The 22,602-nt window shown below is 36.5% G+C and overlaps 2 protein-coding genes and 1 long non-coding RNA gene across 3 annotated transcripts; 2 read left to right on the top strand and 1 right to left on the bottom strand.

Moving 5' to 3' along the window:
* The first annotated feature begins 4,705 nt into the window (after positions 1-4,705).
* On the top strand, positions 4,706-9,684 carry LOC113357100 (4-hydroxy-3-methylbut-2-enyl diphosphate reductase, chloroplastic-like). The gene is made up of 10 exons (XM_026600372.1): positions 4,706-5,037; positions 5,139-5,335; positions 5,784-5,963; positions 6,066-6,197; positions 6,311-6,385; positions 6,478-6,583; positions 7,372-7,466; positions 8,752-8,937; positions 9,135-9,221; positions 9,338-9,684. The coding sequence occupies exons 1-10, from the start codon at positions 4,779-4,781 to the stop codon at positions 9,401-9,403; spliced, it is 1,383 nt and encodes a 460-aa protein (XP_026456157.1). The 5' UTR covers positions 4,706-4,778; the 3' UTR covers positions 9,404-9,684.
* A 3,208-nt stretch (positions 9,685-12,892) lies between these two features.
* On the bottom strand, positions 12,893-13,361 carry LOC113361558. Its single transcript, XR_003365186.1, has 3 exons — positions 13,300-13,361; positions 13,094-13,184; positions 12,893-12,971 (listed from the first exon to the last, which is right to left on the bottom strand). It is a non-coding gene; the product is annotated as an uncharacterized LOC113361558 (long non-coding RNA).
* A 5,622-nt stretch (positions 13,362-18,983) lies between these two features.
* On the top strand, positions 18,984-21,784 carry LOC113359877. Its single transcript, XM_026603446.1, has 4 exons — positions 18,984-19,517; positions 19,662-19,745; positions 19,833-20,301; positions 20,853-21,784. Exons 1-4 carry the CDS (start codon positions 18,984-18,986, stop codon positions 21,782-21,784), a joined length of 2,019 nt encoding a protein of 672 aa, XP_026459231.1.
* The last annotated feature ends 818 nt before the right edge of the window (positions 21,785-22,602 follow it).

Below are 22,602 nucleotides of genomic sequence, written 5' to 3'. Positions count from 1 at the left end.
TGAAGAATCTTTAGGTGAGTGGTTGATTCGAAGGGTTAGGTTATGGATTTGAAATATACGCAACAGAAGATCAAAGTTGGTATTACAGTCAAGATGATTGGTACAATTTGATTAAGGTGATCGAATTCAGAAACTTAGAATGACAAGGTATGTTGGGTGGTTATGTTTGAGCTTAAGGGAGGATGGTATCTTGTTAAAATCAAACATGGTGTTTGAAGTTTGTGGCAGAAACTTGGAAGTCTTACAAAGTGTGGCAGACTTTGTGTTAGTTATTGCTTGTGGCAGAAGCGTAACAAGAGAAAGATTGTGAGAGAATCTTGTAAAAACAAAGAAGGGTGAAGGTTTCGACTCTAACAAGCGTGACTGGAACTAAAGAAGAAAAGAGAAGAAGAAACAACAGTAAGGTTGTGAAGTAAGAGAAGAAATCACCAGGGGGTGATGTGTGAGAAGACAACAAAAGGAGGTTAAGCATGTGAGTTGTGGAAGTGACGTCACAAGGGTGTGATCATGTTAGGAAGAAGTAATCCCAGTGTGGGGATTTGGATAAGAGTTGTGTGAAGCAATCCCAGTGGGGATTTGGCTAGAGTTGTGTGAAGCAATCCCAGTGGGGATTTGGCTAGAAGAAATTCCAATGTGGAATTTGAAGTGTTAAGTGGAAATCCTGCAAGTGAAGTAGGTAAACAAGTGTTGAGTTTGAGCTACAATACTCAGTGAAGAAAGTTGAAGATGAGCTACAATGCTCCGTGATGAGTTAAAGAATTGGAAGATGTGTTTGGTTAGCAAGTTGTATAGAGCACAACGAGGTGTTTCTAGCTTATTAAGGATGAAGTTCCGCTGCGATGAAGATGATGAAGAAGAAAAGTTTGTGTTTGAAGATTGTTGTTAAGCAAAATTAGAAGATTGCTTCATTGTTGGTTGCTGTTTTTGCTTCGTTTTTAGTTAGTTTGTTGTTTGTGTTTTGTTTTTGATTTGAGTTTGAGAATGATTGACGGAATTCCGGTGTGATCATGAAGTTGGGATGAGCTATAATCGAGTATCAAGGAGTAAGGGTTTGTTTGGTGGTTTCTTTGAAGAAGTATGAAAAAAGACAAGAACGTGTTAACGTTTATCAATGGAAGAAGAGGAATGGAAAATGATAAAAGAAAAGGACGTGCTAACGTCGATCTATGGAAGAAAATGAGGAGTAGAGGAGGGTTACAGAATTCTCGTTGAATGATATCTTGGTTTAAGGGAGGATGTTGGAAGTTAAACCAAGATATGGATTTGGGTCGTGGATCAACATATGATGTTGATCCAGTCCGAGTGGATCAACTGCTGCAGTTGACGCAGTCAAGTTGGATCAACAGGAGCTGTTGACACACTGTGCGATATTTAGAAGTTTGGGTTAACTAGAAGAGCAAGTTGTGTCAGTTGCTTGTTTTAGAGTTTTACTATATTTAGAGTTTCTAGAAGTGTGCTTTATTTAGAGTTTGTTTTTATTAGGAAAGTCGTTTGAATGATTGTCAAGTTTGTGAGACTATAAGTAGGCTAGTAAGCCATGAGTTAATGTACACCAAAACTGATTATCAATGTAATCGTTTATTTGCTTCCGCGTTGTGCTCTCCTCTCTCTTGCTCGATCCTACACGTAGGGCTGTCAATGGAAGAATATCCGTCGGATATTTGGATATCCGATATCCGACAGGTTAAACATTATCGGATATTCGATATCCGAGAATATCCTATAGGATATCAAAATCAGATATCGATATCCGATAGGTTAAGCTACCGGATATCGGATATTTGTCCGATAATATCCTGTAGTGACAAAAAATGAAAAGAACCTGTAATCAGAGATGAAATTCAAGTTACAAACTTACAGTGTAATCTGTAATCTTTAATCTGAGGCGAAATTCTCATACATACCATCTGAATTGTCTTCAAACGCATAAACAGTCTTAAAACGTTACACTCAAGTAGTTATGTCTCTAAGTAAGTCTCTTATTCACACACATACATGAAAAGAAACACAAGCAAATGCTAAAGAAAGTAAAAACTGGAAACACAAAGTATGATAAGTACTATGTGTCTCTGTCACTCTCATCTCCATCCTCTGACTCTCTTGTCTTCATTCGTCTTCGGCTTCCAAATTTTCCACATCTGCATTATAACAAGTCATTGAAGTCGACATTCATATAAGAATAAGATACTCATCATAAAAATTTAAAATTAATTATTCAAAATTTAACTGATAAGATTATAACACACATTTATTCTCAAGGATATATAAATTTGTTGCTCGTGTAAGGTGGATCACCGGTCAGCGGAAATACCAGATGCGAATCAATTTGGTTAGTCCAAGTATAACGACATCAGGTGAATGCAGTTTAATTTAAACTCTATGAGCTAAACACCTCAGTTGAAAAAAATGATGCGTCTCACTAACTCTCATATAAAACTGTAGGAGGAGCAAGAAGGGCTGTAGAAGAACCAATTAAGAGGTTTGATGGATATATTCTGCACTGTCAAATGGCTACTGATCATCAAAAGAACAAACTTGGTCTTGGAGTTGGTGGTTTTAGTCCATATACAGGTGTTAGTGCTGGTTTTCAACATGAAGATGAGAAGCAATGCATCTCTCAATACCAACTATTCTGTGCAAAGTTAGTGCGGGTTCCTAGAGATACAGGGGACTTTGTTCGGCAGGGAACTTAAAAATTTGTGAAGTTATGCACCACAAAATACAGAAAAATACTAATAATACATGATAAGCTTTTAAGAGACATGAGAATACAACATCTGGCTAAACTTCACATCATTTTTCTAATCAAAATACTAACAACACTTGGAGATTACAACTTACATTCTTCTTCTTTGCTGCTACTGGAGTTTTAACACCTTTCTTGGGAGTCTGCAATAAACATCAACAACAAGAGATTAGTACCTGAGTTCGATTAACCATAAAGCTAAAATATTGTGGACACACTTGAGCCGTAAGTGGGTTGCATACAGCTAAAATTTATTCCCCTTGGTGTCAACATTGACCCAAATAAAGAGGAACGTCTCCATCACCTGAAAGCCATCGTTATTTTTACTAACAAACAATTGAAGAACACCTAAAAGGAAGAAATTAATGAATCATATGAAACTAAAGGAAGATCAGCGTATTTCATTAAGGAGCATTATATACTTACAAAATTTGATTCCGTATTTGAAATTGATGAAACCCCAATTTCTTCTGCAGATTTTTCTTTGATGCTGGCTTAAGCGGAGATAGATAGCTTTCTGTGGAGAGAAAATAGCCCAATGTTACATTTACAAAAGTAGAGCAAAGAGACATACCTCAAAAGTGAGTATGCAAAATCTCACCTTCAATAAGAACTGAACACATATAAAATACCCGTAGATAAATAAAATGGATACGTTGCAAGGTGAGATTGGATCACTCCAAGAGTTCTTGCCTTCATTGAGTTTGAAAACTCATAATTATGAAAACTCATAATTATGAAACCCTAATTTGGAAACTCATAATTATGAAACCCTAATTTCATAAGAATCAAACATAGAAATCGAACATGGAAATAGAAGATAATCAGTACCTGATTGAGCGGGTGAGTGATTGATAAGCAAAGCAACTGAGTGAGTGATTGATCGAGAGTGATCGAGAACTGAGAAGAGAAGAGGAGGAAAAAAAGAAAAGGAAATGACTCGGTTCTCGACTGAATTGACTGATAATCGATTGAATTGACAAAATTACAATTATACCCCTAATTCTATCGGATATCGGATATTAACCAAACGGATATAGCCCAATCCGATATCGATAGGTTAAGGAAGAAATATCCGATAAATATTTTTATCCGATATCCGATAAAACGGATAAAATCCTATAGGATTTCGAATAATCGGAAACAGATTCCGGATATCGGACATATATTGACAGGCCTACCTACACGGAGGATGGACGATCGGTCAAATACCATTTCTGAAAACTCGATCCCTGAAATCCTGCAGAATGGTTGTGCTACTACTATTGATGTACTAAACAGAGTTGCAAAATCAATGATTGCTCATATGAAAGCTGGACTTAATATTGATGGTGCACGTGATCTTAGGATGCTTCTCAGTTATGTTAATAACTTGCATACTAAGTATGTTCTTCAATTAATCTTAACTGGACCTATCTGATTAATTCCTTCATTTTTATTGCTTTGTTATTATATGTGGTGTTCAAAACGTATCACTTTGACGTCGTGATTAGGCAGGAGAACAAGCTATTTTATGCTTTGGATATTGGAGGGACGAATTGCCTGTGTGTTAAGGGTTAAGTTAGATGGGGAGGATGTTGACATCCATAACTGTTATAAAACTTTACTATCTTACGGTGCGGGTGAATCCGCGGATTTCAAAATCCAACCGCAATCAAACCGTTAAAAATGCGGATTTGAGAATTTCATCTGTATCTGATTTATAGAACTTGCGAATTGGATTTCATCCATAATCTTACGGACAGATATGGATGAAATCCCCGGTTCGGGACTTTTTGCTCACCCCTATCAACAAAGAGTGTTGAGAGAATGACCCCCGCAGAAGAAAACCACCGAGGTGTCCAAAAAGCTGGTTCCTAATAACATTCCAGTACTGGGCTTTTCGGCCCAAATGAATTTCCCGGCACTTTTATTCGTGCCCCAGAAATATAAAAAACAATTAACACACCTAAAAATCAACAATAGCAGATGAGAATCTAAAGGGGACAAAATTCTCTCGAACCCTCTCAGAGAAATCCAAAATTTCTCACTAATGGCCATCGCACCACAGTTCTGTCGTCTTTCCATCGGAAATGGTCTCTGCTTACCAGGAACTCGTATCGGAACTTTCAGGAAACCTTTCCCCGTTCGTTGTCACGTCAGTGATGCTTCCTCATCAGCTTCTTCTTCCAGTGATTCAGACTTCGATACTAAGGTGTTTCGTCATAACTTGACCAGAGGCAAGAATTACAATCGTAAAGGTTTTGGACATAAAGTTGAAACCCTAGAACTTATGAATCAAGAGTACACTAGTAAGTTTCTGATTTCTGCTTTCGATTATGAATTTCTCTAATTAATCATCTCATGATGGGAATTATTCAGAATCAGGATTTTGTCTGTCGTATGTTTACAGGTGATGTTATTAAGACTTTGAAAGAAAATGGATATGAATATACATGGGGAAATGTTACCGTGAAATTAGCGGAATCTTATGGATTTTGTTGGGGAGTTGAAAGAGCTGTTCAAATTGCTTATGAAGCGAGAAAACAATTTCCTGAGGAAAAGATTTGGATTACTAATGAAATTATTCATAATCCTACTGTTAATAAGGTATTATAGTTTTTTTACTTAATTTTAATCATTTTGAGTTGATTAGAGGCGTTATGGTGGAAGATTTTTGTGTAGTTTGAATTTATGGGGTGTTATGATTTCGGAGTTGTTGGCTTTTCGGAATAACTGAGGGAAAGATTTATAGGATTTTAAAGATTATATTATGCGTTAAATCGATACTCCAAAGTAGTTTGAGTTTCATGGGTACTTGATAATTTTATGAATAGTTGAAGCTTGAGCTACACTGGTGAGAGTTTTATGGTTATTCCATGATTAAAATTATCACTCTGAGGATGAGATATCGTTCCCACTAAATGTATAGGCAAATATGAGACTATGTGAGTCTTCAGATGCGGATTTTCTCCTAATCCTGTAACTTCCTGTTTTATTGGAATGTTAGTTGATATTTTGTCTAAATCTATGTTAAAGCTAGTTTCATGTTCTGCAGAGATTGGAGGAGATGAAAGTTGAATATATTCCTCTAGGGGATGGGGAGAAACAATTTGATGTTGTTGATAAGGGTGATGTTGTGATTTTGCCTGCTTTTGGAGCTGCAGTTGATGAAATGTTAACATTGAGCGAGAAAAATGTACAAATAGTTGATACAACTTGTCCATGGGTGTCTAAGGTACTTTTTATGAAAGCAATCTGAATGGTTCCTTTAAGCTGACTTGTCCTATTGGTATTTATATGATTATAATCTTTTTCTAAGTTCTTAAAATTTTGAAAGGTATGGAACACTGTCGAGAAGCACAAGAAAGGAGACTACACTTCTGTCATTCATGGTAAATATGCTCATGAGGAGACTGTTGCAACTGCATCTTTCGCAGGGAAGTATATTGTCGTGAAGAGTATGGCAGAGGTATTGTTTCTCAACATTTTTCACTTGGTTGCCATCAAATGTATGGAACTACCTTATTTTGCCTACTTCATCAAAAATTTTGGTTCGTCTTACAACTAATTTGCTTCGACCAGGCAACATATGTTTGTGATTACATCCTTGGGGGGAGCCTTGATGGGTCTAGTTCTACGAAAGAGGCATTTCTAGAGGTAGCATTGAAGGCTTATTCTGTCTGAATTGTCAAATCTTTGACCAGAGAGTCTTGTAGCTAAGTTCTATAAGACATTATTTGTGTCTGCAGAAATTCAAGTTTGCAGTTTCCAAGGGTTTTGATCCAGATGTTGATCTTGTTAAAGTAGGCATTGCTAATCAGACTACAATGCTGAAGGGAGAAACTGAAGAGATTGGTTAGTTACAGTTGATATCTGCCAACTTGCTATATTTCGTATGATGGGTTTCTCAGAAGTTAAAACTATAAAATAACGCCTATAAAAATTGAGTCTAGGTTGAGACCCAGCACTCTTCTATAATCAACTGATTCTGCCTCTAAAAGTTACAGTTGATATCTGCCAACTTGCTATATTTCGTATGATGGGTTTCTCAGAAGTTAAAACTATAAAATAACGCCTATAAAAATTGAGTCTAGGTTGAGACCCAGCACTCTTCTATAATCAACTGATTCTGCCTCTAAAAGACTTGCTAATACTCCCTCCGTCCCTAAATAGATGACCTAGTTCAAGTTTGCACAATTATACCCTTATGGATAATAACTAGTACAATTTAGAAATGGTTTATCTCTTAAACTATACCATGGATATTCGTAAACTTGGTAGCATTGAAAAGCATTTTAAAACACCTGCATAACAAATATAAACATGGCTATCAAGTTATACATATTTCTTATACCATTGAAATATCCCCTTGTTTAGTGATATAGGTCATCTATTAATAATGGGACAAAATTCAAAAATAACTAGGTTATCTATTTAGGGACGGAGGGAGTAGTTTTTAGACTACAAACAACCCCTAGGAAAAGAAACACAAAACTAATAAGGACTGAAATGCCCTTCTAAAGAGTAGAAACTAGTAAAAATTCCTAAATAGAGAACAAGCATAATATGCTCTGCATTATCTACCTTTTTCAAATTAGTTTATTATATTTCTGCTCAGGCTGATAAATGGTTTAACCTATCAGGGAAATTGTGTGAGAGAACGATGATGCGCAAGTATGGAGTAGAAAATGTTAATGATCATTTCATAAGCTTCAATACAATTTGTGACGCCACTCAAGTACTCCTCTCTCCTCACTTCTTCTCTATTTTTATGGATTATTTACTATAATATAGTTAATATCCTGTTGTAGGCTTGCAGCATATGATAGGTTATTGATGATTGATCCACGCGTGTACCTTTTATTTGAATTTCTCCCGTAGGTACAAACTAGACTTCGGTTACACTCTTTGCAACACTATTACCTAACAATTAGTCGCATGTGCCAAGTCTATATTCTTTATCATATATATCAGTTGCTAAGTGTGTATAAGTATATTATCGGAATAGTATACAGCTGGTGTGCATGGGAAGACCTAGTCGTTATAATTAGCTAGTAAATCTTGTATATCCTAGCTAAATATGTTTTACCTAGTCAAGATAAGGTTGCTTGTTATCTTCTAGACCTATTCCAATATATATGATGTATCCGTTGGATATGCTCAAGTATTATTATAGTCATGTCTAGCAGCACAGAAACTGGACTTCTCTTTTCATGTATGTACACTTGAAGTCAAATCTATGTCGATTTTAATCCTAATGGTAGTTAAAAGCAAAGTCTCCCTGGAGCCACCATGTTGACGTGTATGTGTGCATACTTCAGTTCGTTCACATCATAAAATCCACCATAGTTGATTCCTTTCCCAAGTGGTACTTAAAAGTATTTGGGCGAGGTACGAAAGGCTGGTATAACTCTCGTTGACGTACTAGTATTATTGGTTTTCTTTCAGAACAACACTGTAAGTTGCGTATTTAAACTGTATGTCAGTTTCTACCATTATCCACTAGCAAAGCCATTTGGCTCGGAAACACACTTATGTTAGAAACAGGTAGTTGTTCTCAGACATTCCATGCAATCAATTTGATAGTATGCTTGAATAGTTGCCTGAAATTCTTGTGACTTTCTGATCTTCACACTATGGTTACATCTTCTGTTCATTTGTAAGCAACTTTAGAGTTATTCATTGCTACTACCTTTATGGCATCCATGATTGAACCTTCGTGCATAGGAAAGTATGAAGTAGGGCACAGGGGGTGGGGAATCGAGGTGTAATTGCATATTTTTTAGTGGATGGTAACTTATTCTTTAGATCTTTGATTTTAATGGTTTTGGTCATGAATGGTTGTCCTTTGATTTTAAACAATGTAAGTTGCATCCTATGAATAAAGGTCTGTTGAATACTAGTGGTCAATGTATGTAGATACAGTGCTGTAATTTTGTTTCACGTGTTTATCTCTCTACCGCGGATTGGGTTATTTTGAGGCAAAATGACAGTAATGCCTTCGGTTTTCTGTTTTATATCAGGAACGCCAAGATGCCATGTATAAGCTGGTGGAGGAAAAGGTTGACCTCATCTTGGTAATTGGAGGATGGAACTCAAGTAATACATCCCATCTACAAGAGATTGCCGAGCTCCGTGGGATCCCTTCTTACTGGATAGACAGTGAGCAGAGAATAGGACCAGGAAATAAAATTAGCTTTAAATTGCTTGTAAGTTGTTTTTCTCATCAGCCTTGCAGCTGAATTAGGTTACTGCTTGTTGCCTTACTTTATGGCCAAGGCATTTGGATGCTCATCCATTTCTTTGTTCATTGATGTCGGTTAGGTTACTCTTAATAAATCTGATATGAACTAGCTTTAGTGAATTTGATTCTCAGTTAATATGCTGTCTCTTGGTGTTGTAACAGCACGGTGAGTTGGTTGAGAAAGAAAACTGGTTACCGGAGGGTCCTGTTACCATAGGTGTAACTTCAGGTGCTTCCACCCCGGATAAGGTAAACTAACACTAGTCTTCATGGTGTAACTTATTCTATTTTCAGAAGTACCCTACGCCATTGGTCTATTATTAATCTTGGTATACTGACCTTTATGTGCTAAATTTTTGGTTCAGGTGGTTGAAGATGCACTGATCAAGGTATTCGACATCAAACGTGATGAAGCCCTGCAGCTGGCGTAAGGATTGTTGTACCCTTGCGAACTTCCACAGAAAATGTATTGTGTATGTTGGCAAAAGAAAGTATAGTTATAAGATATATATATGACTCGTCCATATCATTTAGATTGGATGATTGTAACAATACCAATTGAGATCTCTTTTGGTGGACGCAAAGTAAATTATGTATTATTGTAAAAGGGGTTCTTACGTGAATATGAATACTGGAACGGATACGTTTTTAGGAAGGTATAATAGTGGAATAATACTAAATGGGGATTCAGACAATATATCACTCCCTTTCACCGCCCTCACTTCCCCAACTGATTAAGCAAGATTCTAGAAAGGCCTACGGGTGTACCCCAAAATTACTTTGACTTGCGTTGGCTGAGCGGGTGAAATCCATGCATTCTGGGCTAAATATTGCGGCAAATGGGCGCATCTCAAATTGTCGCCTAAGATTTTCTGAGGCATAATTTCGCCTAGGATGGACTGTGGATCTGTCGTAAACAGATGTACCTGTCGGAAGTTTTTTGAGCGTATGGCGAACTTCTGGCATGATTTAATTTGAGCATCTATTACCGGAGGTGTGATTCAGGTACAATGCATTCGAAGCATATCTATTTCGTATATCCTTCTAGACTACTGTGCAGATGCTTGGGAAATCGTGTAGCCAGCATGACCCAAGGTCACTCGATAGAAGCCTTATATTCCCGAGCCCCCAATAGACATGTCATTACTGTAGACAGAGTGAAGTTTTAAGCCTTTTCAAGGCATCTCCGATGCAAGTGGTCAATGTCATTTTATGTGGACAAAAAGATGACGTGGATGAAGAAAGTCTAGTCCTTTACGTCCATTTAGCCATGTCATTTTTCTTTATGAACTTTACCCTTACATTGAAGTTGAAAATTTAGTGGAGAAGGTCTTAAAAATTATGTATCATACAGTTTTAAGACCTTTGCATTGGAGATGCACTCGTAGGTATATTTCCGGTTCCTCCGATCCACCGAACGTGGGGACGAAGTAAACGGGTCGGTTAAGAACTAGGCTATGGATTGCAGTTGTCAGAGTAATAATGCACATAAACAACACCTATCCATCATAGTGTCCTCATTTTCTCGCATGCATGTGTTTTCCTCCTCTAGAAGGTTTACTTACAGCAAGTATGACACAGATTTGAGTCATATGACTAATTACGTACATAGTTGTTTTGTCGATTCCTAAATCGAACGTGAAGTCTAAAGCCTAGTTAGTAATTGTCCAAATCATTTCCGAATGATTCGCGAATGTATCCGAACTGATCGAATCCGAATGATATTTCCGAACTATTTCAACACCGAACCTAGTTCGCGGATTATATGGACCTCACGAATAATTCGCGAATGTATCCGAAATGACTGAATCCGAATGATATTTCCGAACTAGAACTCCCATAGGTAACTCTTTGACCAGAGTTTTGTTGATTGGTTTTTGTTTGAATTTGTATATACTTTATATTTAAATACAATTATTCAGTTAAAATTTTCTATTGGTAGTCGTTTAACCAGTGTTTTATGTGTTGATTTTTGTTTAAAAGTCTATAAGCTCGTTTTATAATACATTTATGCGATTAAATTGTTTACCTCTTGTTAAATAATCACGCTAAAATATCTTTTTTCCATCTTATAAATCATATACAAATAAAATTAGTCTCGTAATAAGGTCATAATACTTATCAATTTGTCATATATGTAACCCGAATTTTAAGTGCCGAACTCACATTTATAAAACGAATATGCACGTATGCCATTCCGAACTATTGTTCGAACAACGAACCGTTGACCGGATTTTTGAACGAATCCAACCTATCCGAATCCGTATAATTCCCATACGTATGCCGTCCCGAATTACTATCCGTATCCCGAATTGCTAACTAGGGCTGTCAATGGAAGAATATCCGTCGGATATTTGGATATCCGATATCCGACAGGTTAAGCATTATCGGATATTCGATATCCGAGAATATCCTATAGGATATCAAAATCAGATATCGATATCCGATAGGTTAAGCTACCGGATATCGGATATTTGTCCGATAATATCCTGTAGTGACAAAAAATGAAAAGAACCTGTAATCAGAGATGAAATTCAAGTTACAAACTTACAGTGTAATCTGTAATCTTTAATCTGAGGCGAAATTCTCATACATACCATCTGAATTGTCTTCAAACGCATAAACAGTCTTAAAACGTTACACTCAAGTAGTTATGTCTCTAAGTAAGTCTCTTATTCACACACATACATGAAAACAAACACAAGCAAATGCTAAAGAAAGTAAAAACTGGAAACACAAAGTATGATAAGTACTGTGTGTCTCTGTCACTCTCATCTCCATCCTCTGACTCTCTTGTCTTCATTCGTCTTCGGCTTCCAAATTTTCCACATCTGCATTATAACAAGTCATTGAAGTCGACATTCATATAAGAATAAGATACTCATCATAAAAATTTAAAATTAATTATTCAAAATTTAACTGATAAGATTATAACACACATTTATTCTCAAGGATATATAAATTTGTTGCTCGTGTAAGGTGGATCACCGGTCAGCGGAAATACCAGATGCGAATCAATTTGGTTAGTCCAAGTATAACGACATCAGGTGAATGCAGTTTAATTTAAACTCTATGAGCTAAACACCTCAGTTGAAAAAAATGATGCGTCTCACTAACTCTCATATAAAACTGTAGGAGGAGCAAGAAGGGCTGTAGAAGAACCAATTAAGAGGTTTGATGGATATATTCTGCACTGTCAAATGGCTACTGATCATCAAAAGAACAAACTTGGTCTTGGAGTTGGTGGTTTTAGTCCATATACAGGTGTTAGTGCTGGTTTTCAACATGAAGATGAGAAGTAATGCATCTCTCAATACCAACTATTCTGTGCAAAGTTAGTGCGGGTTCCTAGAGATACAGGGGACTTTGTTCGGCAGGGAACTTAAAAATTTGTGAAGTTATGCACCACAAAATACAGAAAAATACTAATAATACATGATAAGCTTTTAAGAGACATGAGAATACAACATCTGGCTAAACTTCACATCATTTTTCTAACCAAAATACTAACAACACTTGGAGATTACAACTTACATTCTTCTTCTTTGCTGCTACTGGAGTTTTAACACCTTTCTTGGGAGTCTGCAATAAACATCAACAACAAGAGATCAGTACCTGAGTTCTATTAACCATAAAAGTATCATATGTTATCTCGGCCTTCATAATTATGAGTTTAGGGGCCAAATGAATCTGATTCCATTTCAGGCCTTATTAGTTGAAATATATCAGTACCTAAACAATTTTTCCTTCACACTAAACATAGAAGACACGTGACGAAAAAGAAACCCAGCACCTGAAAAACCAATTGAGTTGAGATGAGGTTAATGATTATTCTCGGATTTGAAATGAATGCAAAGGCCTGAACAACAAAATTTGTAGATATTAGCCAAAAACAATTATATTGTGGACACACTTGAGTCGTAAGTGGGTTGCAGACAGCTAAAATTTATTCCCCTTGGTGTCAACATTGACCCAAATAAAGAGGAACGTCTCCATCACCTGAAAGCCATCGTTATTTTTACTAACAAACAATTGAAGAACACCTAAAAGGAAGAAATTAATGAATCATATGAAACTAAAGGAAGATCAGCGTATTTCATTAAGGAGCATTATATACTTACAAAATTTGATTCCGTATTTGAAATTGATGAAACCCCAATTTCTTCTGCAGATTTTTCTTTGATGCTGGCTTAAGCGGAGATAGATAGCTTTCTGTGGAGAGAAAATAGCCCAATGTTACATTTACAAAAGTAGAGCAAAGAGACATACCTCAAAAGTGAGTATGCAAAATCTCACCTTCAATAAGAACTGAACACATACAAAATACCCGTAGATAAATAAAATGGATACGTTGCAAGGTGAGATTGAATCACTCCAAGAGTTCTTGCCTTCATTGAGTTTGAAAACTCATAATTATGAAACCCTAATTTGGAAACTCATAATTATGAAACCCTAATTTCATAAGAATCAAACATAGAAATCGAACATGGAAATAGAAGATAATCAGTACCTGATTGAGCGGGCGAGTGATTGATAAGCAAAGCAACTGAGTGAGTGATTGATCGAGAGTGATCGAGAACTGAGAAGAGAAGAGGAGGAAAAAAAAGAAAAGGAAATGACTCGGTTCTCGACTGAATTGACTGATAATCGATTGAATTGACAAAATTACAATTATACCCCTAATTCTATCGGATATCGGATATTAACCAAACGGATATAGCCCAATCCGATATCGATAGGTTAAGGAAGAAATATCCGATAAATATTTTTATCCGATATCTGATAAAACGGATAAAATCCTATAGGATTTCGAATAATCGGAAACGGATTCCGGATATCGGACATATATTGACAGGCCTATTGCTAACTAGGGTCTAAAGCGCAAACAGACAGAAACGAGGTATTGATAAGCCAAGTAGTACTTTCGTAATCGAAAGAATATACTCTCGTCTCTTGGAATCATTCCTTGAATCCTTGTTGTTCATATCTTTGAAGGTTTTACAGTTTTCGAGAGTTCTGTAACTGGGACTTGGTTTGATTTATCCGTCTGGACTCTGGTCACCACTCTATTTGGTGCTCCTGTTGTTGGTTTGTCAGCTAGAATGACGTGCATTTGTCCACATCTGATAATAACATGAATATGCGGAAAACGCAGCACGACATCAACCAAACTAAGATAATGTCTACACTGGACGATGAAAATAGACAAATTGAGACAACCTTTTATCTTTAAAAACCGGATTAAACAAGTTGAACTAATCAGGCAATCAGTGTCAATGGGTTATGAGATAAGTAATCATGATGGACCAAAGGTATTTCAAAACGAAACGATTTCTTGTTTAATATACATGCTTAGTTGGTGTTAATCTGTATATCTTCACATCACACGCCTCTAAGGGTCTTCAGTTTTTTTTCTCTTTTCAAATTTAAGTCTCTCCAATGTACTCAAAAGAGCATACGCAACAAAATTTATGGACGACATGCATCTGTTAAACCTAAGACTCAAATTTCCGTCTACAAAAATTACAGCATTTCACACAATTCGCAGCATCTGAATGGTGGAACTGATAATGCTTATCCTAAGAAACGGATAAAGGTAAAGGGCAAGCATGACAAAATATTAGGTCAGCTAGGATGATCGAGTGAGTAATAACTAAAGAGAGAGAGAGCTCTGAAAGTGACATCAGATCCACCACTAGATGCAGGGAGTAAAGGTGAGTTTCAAGGCTTCCGTTCCGTTGACAAGTGCATCTTTCTGTTGCGGTTTGTCGCGTAACTTGGTCTTGTTTTCTCAGAGCATCTCCAATGGAACATGGATATGAATCCCACATGGAGATCTAAAAAAAGAATCTGATAGCATAAAATACAAATATAAATTTTGTATTGATTAACATCTCACGTAGTAGTTGTATCCATATTTAATTTGATGCACTTGTCAATTATTTGTTGGATAATTAATTCACAAAATCTAATAAATAACTAAAATTAAAATAAATTGATGACGTGGGGATGGATGAGAGTTTCCAAAAACCCATACTCTCCTCCGTACTCAACTTCCATGTCATATTAATTTTTAATTATCCAACCACTATTGGAGAATTTTTTTTGGTAAAAGTTTCTAAAATCTTAGGTGGCATCAATATTTTAGAAACTCATATTCCATTGGAGATGCTCTTATGGAGGGCTTCATACCGCAAGGAAAGTTTGTAATCAGTGAGTGGACGGTACCTTCACGGCTATAGCGCAAGAGTAATTTGAACCCTGTCCAAGACTCCAAGCCAGTACGTCCAGTAATAAGTAGTGTTCATCTCTATTTTATTTTATTTTTGAAGAGAAAGGTTGAGAGTATATTAAAACATAAAAAAGAGTACGGGGGAGGAGCGCCTAAGCGAGACATGTTGAGGAAAGTATATTTAAAAACATATTTTTGTAATATTTTACCAAACTTAGAGAGATAGTGTGGTGGTATTGTTTTGGGCTCCCACACTATAGACTTGGGTTCAAGTCTTACCCCATGCATTTGACTAGATATATTATATATATATATCTATATTATTATTTAAAAAATCCGGGAGAGCGGGGCCTTGGGGTCTTGGGAGGTCTGGTGATTCAGAAACTGATTTTTTGCAGGCTTGACTCTTAATTTCTAAAACGTTTTTTGAAATTAATATTCCCTAATTAATTCTGTTATTTTTGGTAATTATATTGTTATCGTTTTATGACTGTTTTGGAGGAATTTCAGTGGGAAGTAATTGCAAAATTTATTTTCATTAAAAGCGTATTGATTTCCTATGAGTTATAAAAGAACAGTTTCTGGAGAAGATGAATAACATTAGTTTTTCATCTATTTTGTATTCTGAACAAGTGTTATAAAGAGTAAGAGTTGGTTCGATTTCTCAAGGTGCAGATAAATCGAACAAAGAGAGTATCAGCTGTTTTATCCCATAGGTTTTCGACAATTTTTGACTGCTAGCACAATCAAAGAGGCAGAGTCGCGAAATACCTTAAAGATAACGACCTAATCCGCGACTCAGCTGTTTGAGATTCCATTTCATTATTTATTCACTGTTTCCAACAAGACAAAAGGTGACGGCAAACGCCATCACCAAAAGCAAAAACATAGACTAAAAGAGTGGCAAAAGCCAACTCCTAACTAAGCAAATACAAAGAAAGATCATGTATATGCCATTTTGTTGATTTGATCCATCGATATTACAATTCAAATGTTGACTAATTTCAAGTTTTAAATCAAAATGTATAACAACGGTGAATTAGTTTTTTGGCCCTCATACTTTGGCAAGCCTCGTTAGAAATATCAAATTGCAAGCATTTTTCTGGACCGAATCAAGTACAAAAATGTTAGGGCTTACGACAAATATGGTGATTTCTCTATGGGATTCATTATACCGGCTTCCGTCATAAATTATTTTTTTGTGGTTTTTATTTGGGTAGCCGAATCCCCTTTCGGCTCCCCTTTTTTTGTTCGGTTGTAATTATTGGGTTAAGGTATCCCCTTAAGTGTCTTTTTCAATGAAACTTCTATTTGACCGATTAAAGAAAAAAAAAAAAAGTTTTGGCACTCATACATATCATCAGAGATGCATATGCCATTTTGTTGTGTGTTTTACTGCCAGTGACTTGAATCTCAACTCGAATTATGCTGGTGGAGGGTGATTTAGTTAAACAACCTCCCCGGTGGATGCATCCCAAAATTCTAAGTGACCACCATATTCAGCCAAGATAGTACTCCGCCTTCGTTCTATCATTTGATTCATTTCGCAAAGGTTTCATTCCCAACCAAAAGAAAGAAGAACCATCTCACTTGTCAGTTGGTCTGACTCATCAGAGATCATAAGATGAATCTAGAACTATATGTGGGAGATGTTCCTAAATTGAGGGTTCTGTTGTGAATCTAGACTTAAAACCGTCTTTTCTTTTTTCACATTGTATTTGTAGAACGACCATGCTTCTAGTCTGGATTCATCTTTCAGCCCTCACACATTCACAGAAAACCGACTGGTTTATAAACATGTACCACTATACCAGACTTTCTAACTCGGAATTCATTGTTTTCTTAAATGGAGTATCTTTTAAATTCGAAAAATGGGTCATATGACCACAATTCATAAAGTGCGGGTGTAATGGACTTGTAAAATATAAGTCTGGGTGAAAAAGACACAACAAAATTTAGTCATATATACCCTTTATTTTAAACTTTATTCTGTATCATATCATTTTCTCTCTCTTATTTATTTTATTTTTTCAATTTAAAATTAATCGCGAAAAAGTCTTAACTTCCGAAATACAAGTCGGATTTTGATAAAATTTAAATTTTTGAAAAGTGCTCGAAAATCTCTACAAAACAAGATCCATTGTTGGTATAAAATTCGAAAAAAAATAATATTTTATTTAAAACCATGCCGATTATACATTATGCACCCAGGTGCAACCAGGCCAAAATTTATTTCCTATAAAAATATGCATTATACACCCTTGTGCAACTTGACCAAAAATTATTACATGTAAAAATATGCATTATGCACCTAGGTGCAACCTGGCCAAAATTTATTTTTTATAAAAATATGCATCATACACCTAAGTGCAACCTGGCCAAAACATTTTCCTATAAAAATATGCATTATGCACCCAGGTGCAACCTGGTCAAAACATATTTCCAATAAGAATATGCATATACATTATACACTCGGGTGCAACCAGACCAAAACCTATGTCCTGCCAGAATATACTTTATGCACTCAGGTGCATTTTGTGTATTTCATGGATAAATTTAGGTTTATCCTACTAATCAACTGCAATATATTATGTGCAAAATCACTAGTTCATAATCTCGAACAATAAATCCAGCACCATTACCATCACATTCACCATTAACACATCAACCAAATATAAGTACCATACAAGAAAAATAAGACGAACAACAAAAAATTCAAAAAAATATATATATATTATCCACTTGGATGCATTTAGACCAAAACCTATTTTTCTGACAGATTATATACTACGCACTCAGGTGCATCTTATGCATTTCATGGATAAATCTAAGTTTAATCTAATAATCATCTGCAATTTATTATACACAACTAAAATCACTAATCCAAGATCTCAAATAAAATAATCCACCGCCATTATCATCACATTCACCATAATAAAAAGGTCACCAAACTTGTAAGCAAAATCTTAGCCGGGAACAATGTACTGGACTACTTAAATATATCCCCATGTATATATGCCAGTGGGATATTCAGAGATGATATAGCCCCAATACGTAATGACTGAAGGTGTTTCATACTAATGCCAAAAGCAACATGCCAATAGCCTTCCACTGCCACATAAAAAAGACAAAAGTAAGAAGTACTCACCATTAAATAGATAGATCAAAATAAGTACATCATGAGGTGCAACAACTAAAAACCAGTTGCAGGCTTTCATCACATGGTCTAAAATCTTAGAAGTATTGGTGGCTCCATCCCGATATGAGTGGACTAACTAATCTTTCTCGATATAAATTTCAGTCCCTCGGAGCAAATTAATAGTTAAAATTCAAACTATTAACCCATGACTTTTTGCGACAATGTCACCACTTATTACTGAGGTGTACACACAACAAACGATGAAGTCTTGTTGACTTAAAAGTATATGTATGCAAGTATGTGGATTCTGCTAGGGGAAATTTCACGAACATCATATATGCATAACCAAATTCTCAAGGTAACTTAAGCAGGCAATGCGGTTTTTTTGGTCAATTTTGGCCGTCGTTAGTTTGACCTTGGTCAAGTTTTTGATTTTATTCATCTTCCGATGATTTTTCTCTTCTTCATGGATGTTTTATCTCTCACAGATTTGTGAACCTTGTTTAGTGATTGATTATTCACTTGTTTTTTTCTGGATATCTTCAACTGAGAGCTAAGAGTGGTCTTTTTTCAAGGGTTTCGTTTTTTGTAGAGTTTTTGCAAAGTTAGAAGATTGTTCCTTTTCTGGGTCCTACTGATTATGGATAACGAGGTAGGAAGATATGGAGAAGGTTCAAGATTAAACGAAGAAAACAACAACAAGATCGAAGAACTGCAAACATATGTTTATGAGGAAGCAGATGAGGAAAACGGAGAAGTTTCAGAACATAACAAAGATATTGTTTTTAAGTTTATTTCAGGGAGAGAATACAACATCAATATTTTTAATGAAGTACTGTCAAAAGCCTGGAGACCATCGGGAACAATATCTATTACAGATCTGGGGAGTGGTTATTATAACGCTCGATTCTCCTTACTGTGTGATATTGCAGCAGTTTTGCAGGGAACGCCATGGTCAGTTAGAGAGGATTGGATGTTACTGGAGAAGGCAGTAGATGGGTTTGTGTTAGAAGAATATGATTTTAAGCATGTTGTTTTTGGAATCCACATATATGGATTACCATTTAGTATGCTAAACGCAGAGAAGGTGTATAATATTGCAAAAACTATAGGGGATCCAGAACCAATAGATAAGGAGATGGCTAAGAAGTGGGGGAGATTTGCGAAGCTTAGGGTAAGATTGAACATCCAAGGACCGTTACCAAGAGATATGGAAATCACACTTAGATCAAAAAAGAAGATCAAGATCACTTTCAGGTATGAAAAAGTACCCAGGCTATGTTTCTACTGTGGCTATTTTGGTCATCAAATGAAGCAGTGTCCATCTCTGTCAAAGAAATTGGAGGAAGATCTAAGTCACAGTGCAGAGGAAATAGCAGCAAGTATGAGGGATAAATCATTGGCAATATATACTGAATAAATTAGAGCATACTACAAATCCAATGAACCAGGGGTCATCAATATCAGTTGTTGCATTGAATCAATACAGAGGTTGAAGGTAAACGTTCAAGAACCGTTAAACGGTGAGAAGAAGACGGACGATGAGAGGGATGACACACGTCACCTTCATCTAAATTTGGAAGCACTGAGGATGAACGGATCCAACGATGACAGCAGCGGAAGTATAAATGCAAATGATACAGGGTATCGAAAGCTGGGTATGGCGCAAGCAAAAGACAAGATGGCAGTAGGGAGCAAAACAACCGACACTGTTGTACAATTGAATGATGCTGAGGCTGGTACTGAGACAAACACTGTCAGAAAGACCACTGCGGATCCAAGGAATCCACCTAGAGTTAAAAACAAATTTATGGCAGAAAAGAAGAAGGTGGAGCAGGTCTTGTCGGGTGTAGAAGATCAGACAATAAATAATTCACTACCTCAGATGACAAAAATTGAGGGTGAAACACGTAGGACAGAGGCAGGAGAAACGTCCACAACTGAAATTCACGAAAAGGGTAATAAATTCGGACCCAAATCAACAAAACCCATGGAAACCCCGTTGGATGTATCCAACCAAATAAGGAAAATTTTCATACACCCAATTGATACCCTATCTCAGCAAATCCCTAATTCACAACTTCAAAATACATAAGAAACTGTATCGTCTTCCTCCACCTCCCTAGCAGAGAATAACCCAAAAAAGAAAATATCGGGATGGAAAAGAGCAGCTAGAGTACCAAGCAACAACAAAAAAGAAAGTGACAATGGAAGATGTTCGAGTGGATCGAAAAGAATGGCGAGTCCAATGGATATTTATACCCCAGCAAAGAAGATCATCAACAATTACAATAATCAGAAGGGTGTGGTGGCTGCCAAAAACCAGCCACAAGAAAAATGTTAATTATCTCCTGGAACTGTCGAGGATTGAGAAACATCTCGACAGTCCGCAATCTGAAGGCGTTTCTCAGAGCTTGCAAACACCAAATTGCATTCTTAACGGAAACATGGATAGGTGAGTTAAATGCTGTAAATTTATTCAATTCTCTGGGATTTGATAATTATATAGACATCCCTGCAATTGGTAGAAGTGGTAGGAGTGTTCTACTTTGGAATAATAGTATAGACCTAGAAATTATCAGAGCTGACAAGAACATAATATATAGTCGAATAAAGGAAGTAGATGGAAATGCTTGGGACTTGATCTGTGTCTATGGTCCCCCTCAAAACCATTTGAGAAACAAATTCTGGAGAGGATTATCTCTTTATGATACTCGAATCTCCAACCCATGGCGCTTTATGAGAGATCTTAATGCTATTACATCGGTTAGTGAGAAAAATGAAGGCAGTCAGAAACTGAGCAACACCAATACTGAGTTCATCAAGTTTATCCAAGAGAGGGGTTTGATTGATATGGGATTCATTGGCTCTGCCTTTACATGGTCAAATGGCGTTGTGGTGGATAAACCCATCTTTGAGAGGCTGGACAGGGATATGTGTACTGCTGATTGGTTCTTCAAGGTCCCTGACAATGGTGTACTTCATCTTCCAAGGATAAGCAGCGACCATGCTCCCATTCTGTTAAATACAAGTAGAACCAACAAAATGAGAAGAAGACACACAACCAAATTTGAAGCTTACTGGATAGAACATCCAGGATTTCAAGATGTGGTTCATAAGAGCTGGGTTGAGAGCCAACAGAATACTATTAGAAAACTAAGGGTGGTTGGTAAGGAGCTAAATGAATGGAGTAAGAAAAATTTTGGCAATATATTCAGAACTGTGGAAGAATGTAAAACTAAATTGTTCCAGGTACAAATGGAGGCACATCTAAGAGATACTAGACTGGAAGAGAAAGAGCTCAAGGAGAAGATTGAACATTATAACATCATGCAACAAAGATACTATGAACAGAGAAGTAAATTCAAATGGATACCAAATGTGGATAAAAACACTAGAGTATTCCATATGTTTGTGATGCAAAGAAAGAAGAAGAACTAGATTGCTGCCTCACAACTTCCAAGCGGAATATGGGTGACTGAAGCCAATGATGTGGTGCACTACTTGGTAAACCATTTCTCAAATCTTTTCAAGAAGGACCCAGAGGAAGACAGACACCAGATTCAACTTCAAGCCGAGTCTCAGATAGATAGCATGAGTAATGATCAAATCTCAAGAACCCCTTCAAAGGAGAAGTCTGGAATATTCTGAAGAGAATGAAAAGCCTCAAATCCCCGGGACCTGATGGCATGCCTGCGCTATTCTACAAAAGATGCTGGGAGATTGTTGGTGATGAAGTCACAAGCACAATTCAACATTGTTTCACCTCGGTGACATTACCTCAAGGACTAAATCACACAAACATGGTGCTGATACCAAAGGTGAAACACCCAACTCTTCCATCTGATTATAGACCATTAGCTCTCACAAACATTATGTATAAAGTTATTACTAAGATTCTAGCTCAGAGAATTAGAGGGCACCTAGACAGTTTAGTAGATAAAGCTCAATCAGCTTTCATTCCTGGTAGGCTAATCATAGATAACATAGTGACAGCAAAAGAGATTTTCCACTCCATGTCAAACTCAAAATACATCCTTGGAGACTTTGCTTTAAAAATAGATATAAGTAAGGCGTATGATAGGATTAGTTGGAGGTTCTTAAGTCACTGTCTCAACATTTTTGGTATTGTTGGCCACACTCATGCACTGATTATGCACTGTATAAGTACTGCTAGCTTCTCTGTAGTAATTAATGGGAAGGAGGAGGGTTTCTTTGTAAGTGAAAAGGGACTTCGACAAGGGTGTCCATTGTCACCA

Source organism: Papaver somniferum, chromosome 3 (assembly GCF_003573695.1).
Source record: "Papaver somniferum cultivar HN1 chromosome 3, ASM357369v1, whole genome shotgun sequence".
Classification (NCBI taxonomy): domain Eukaryota; kingdom Viridiplantae; phylum Streptophyta; class Magnoliopsida; order Ranunculales; family Papaveraceae; genus Papaver; species Papaver somniferum.
Note: the sequence above shows the minus strand (reverse complement) of the source record. Positions and strands in the feature narration are given on the sequence as shown.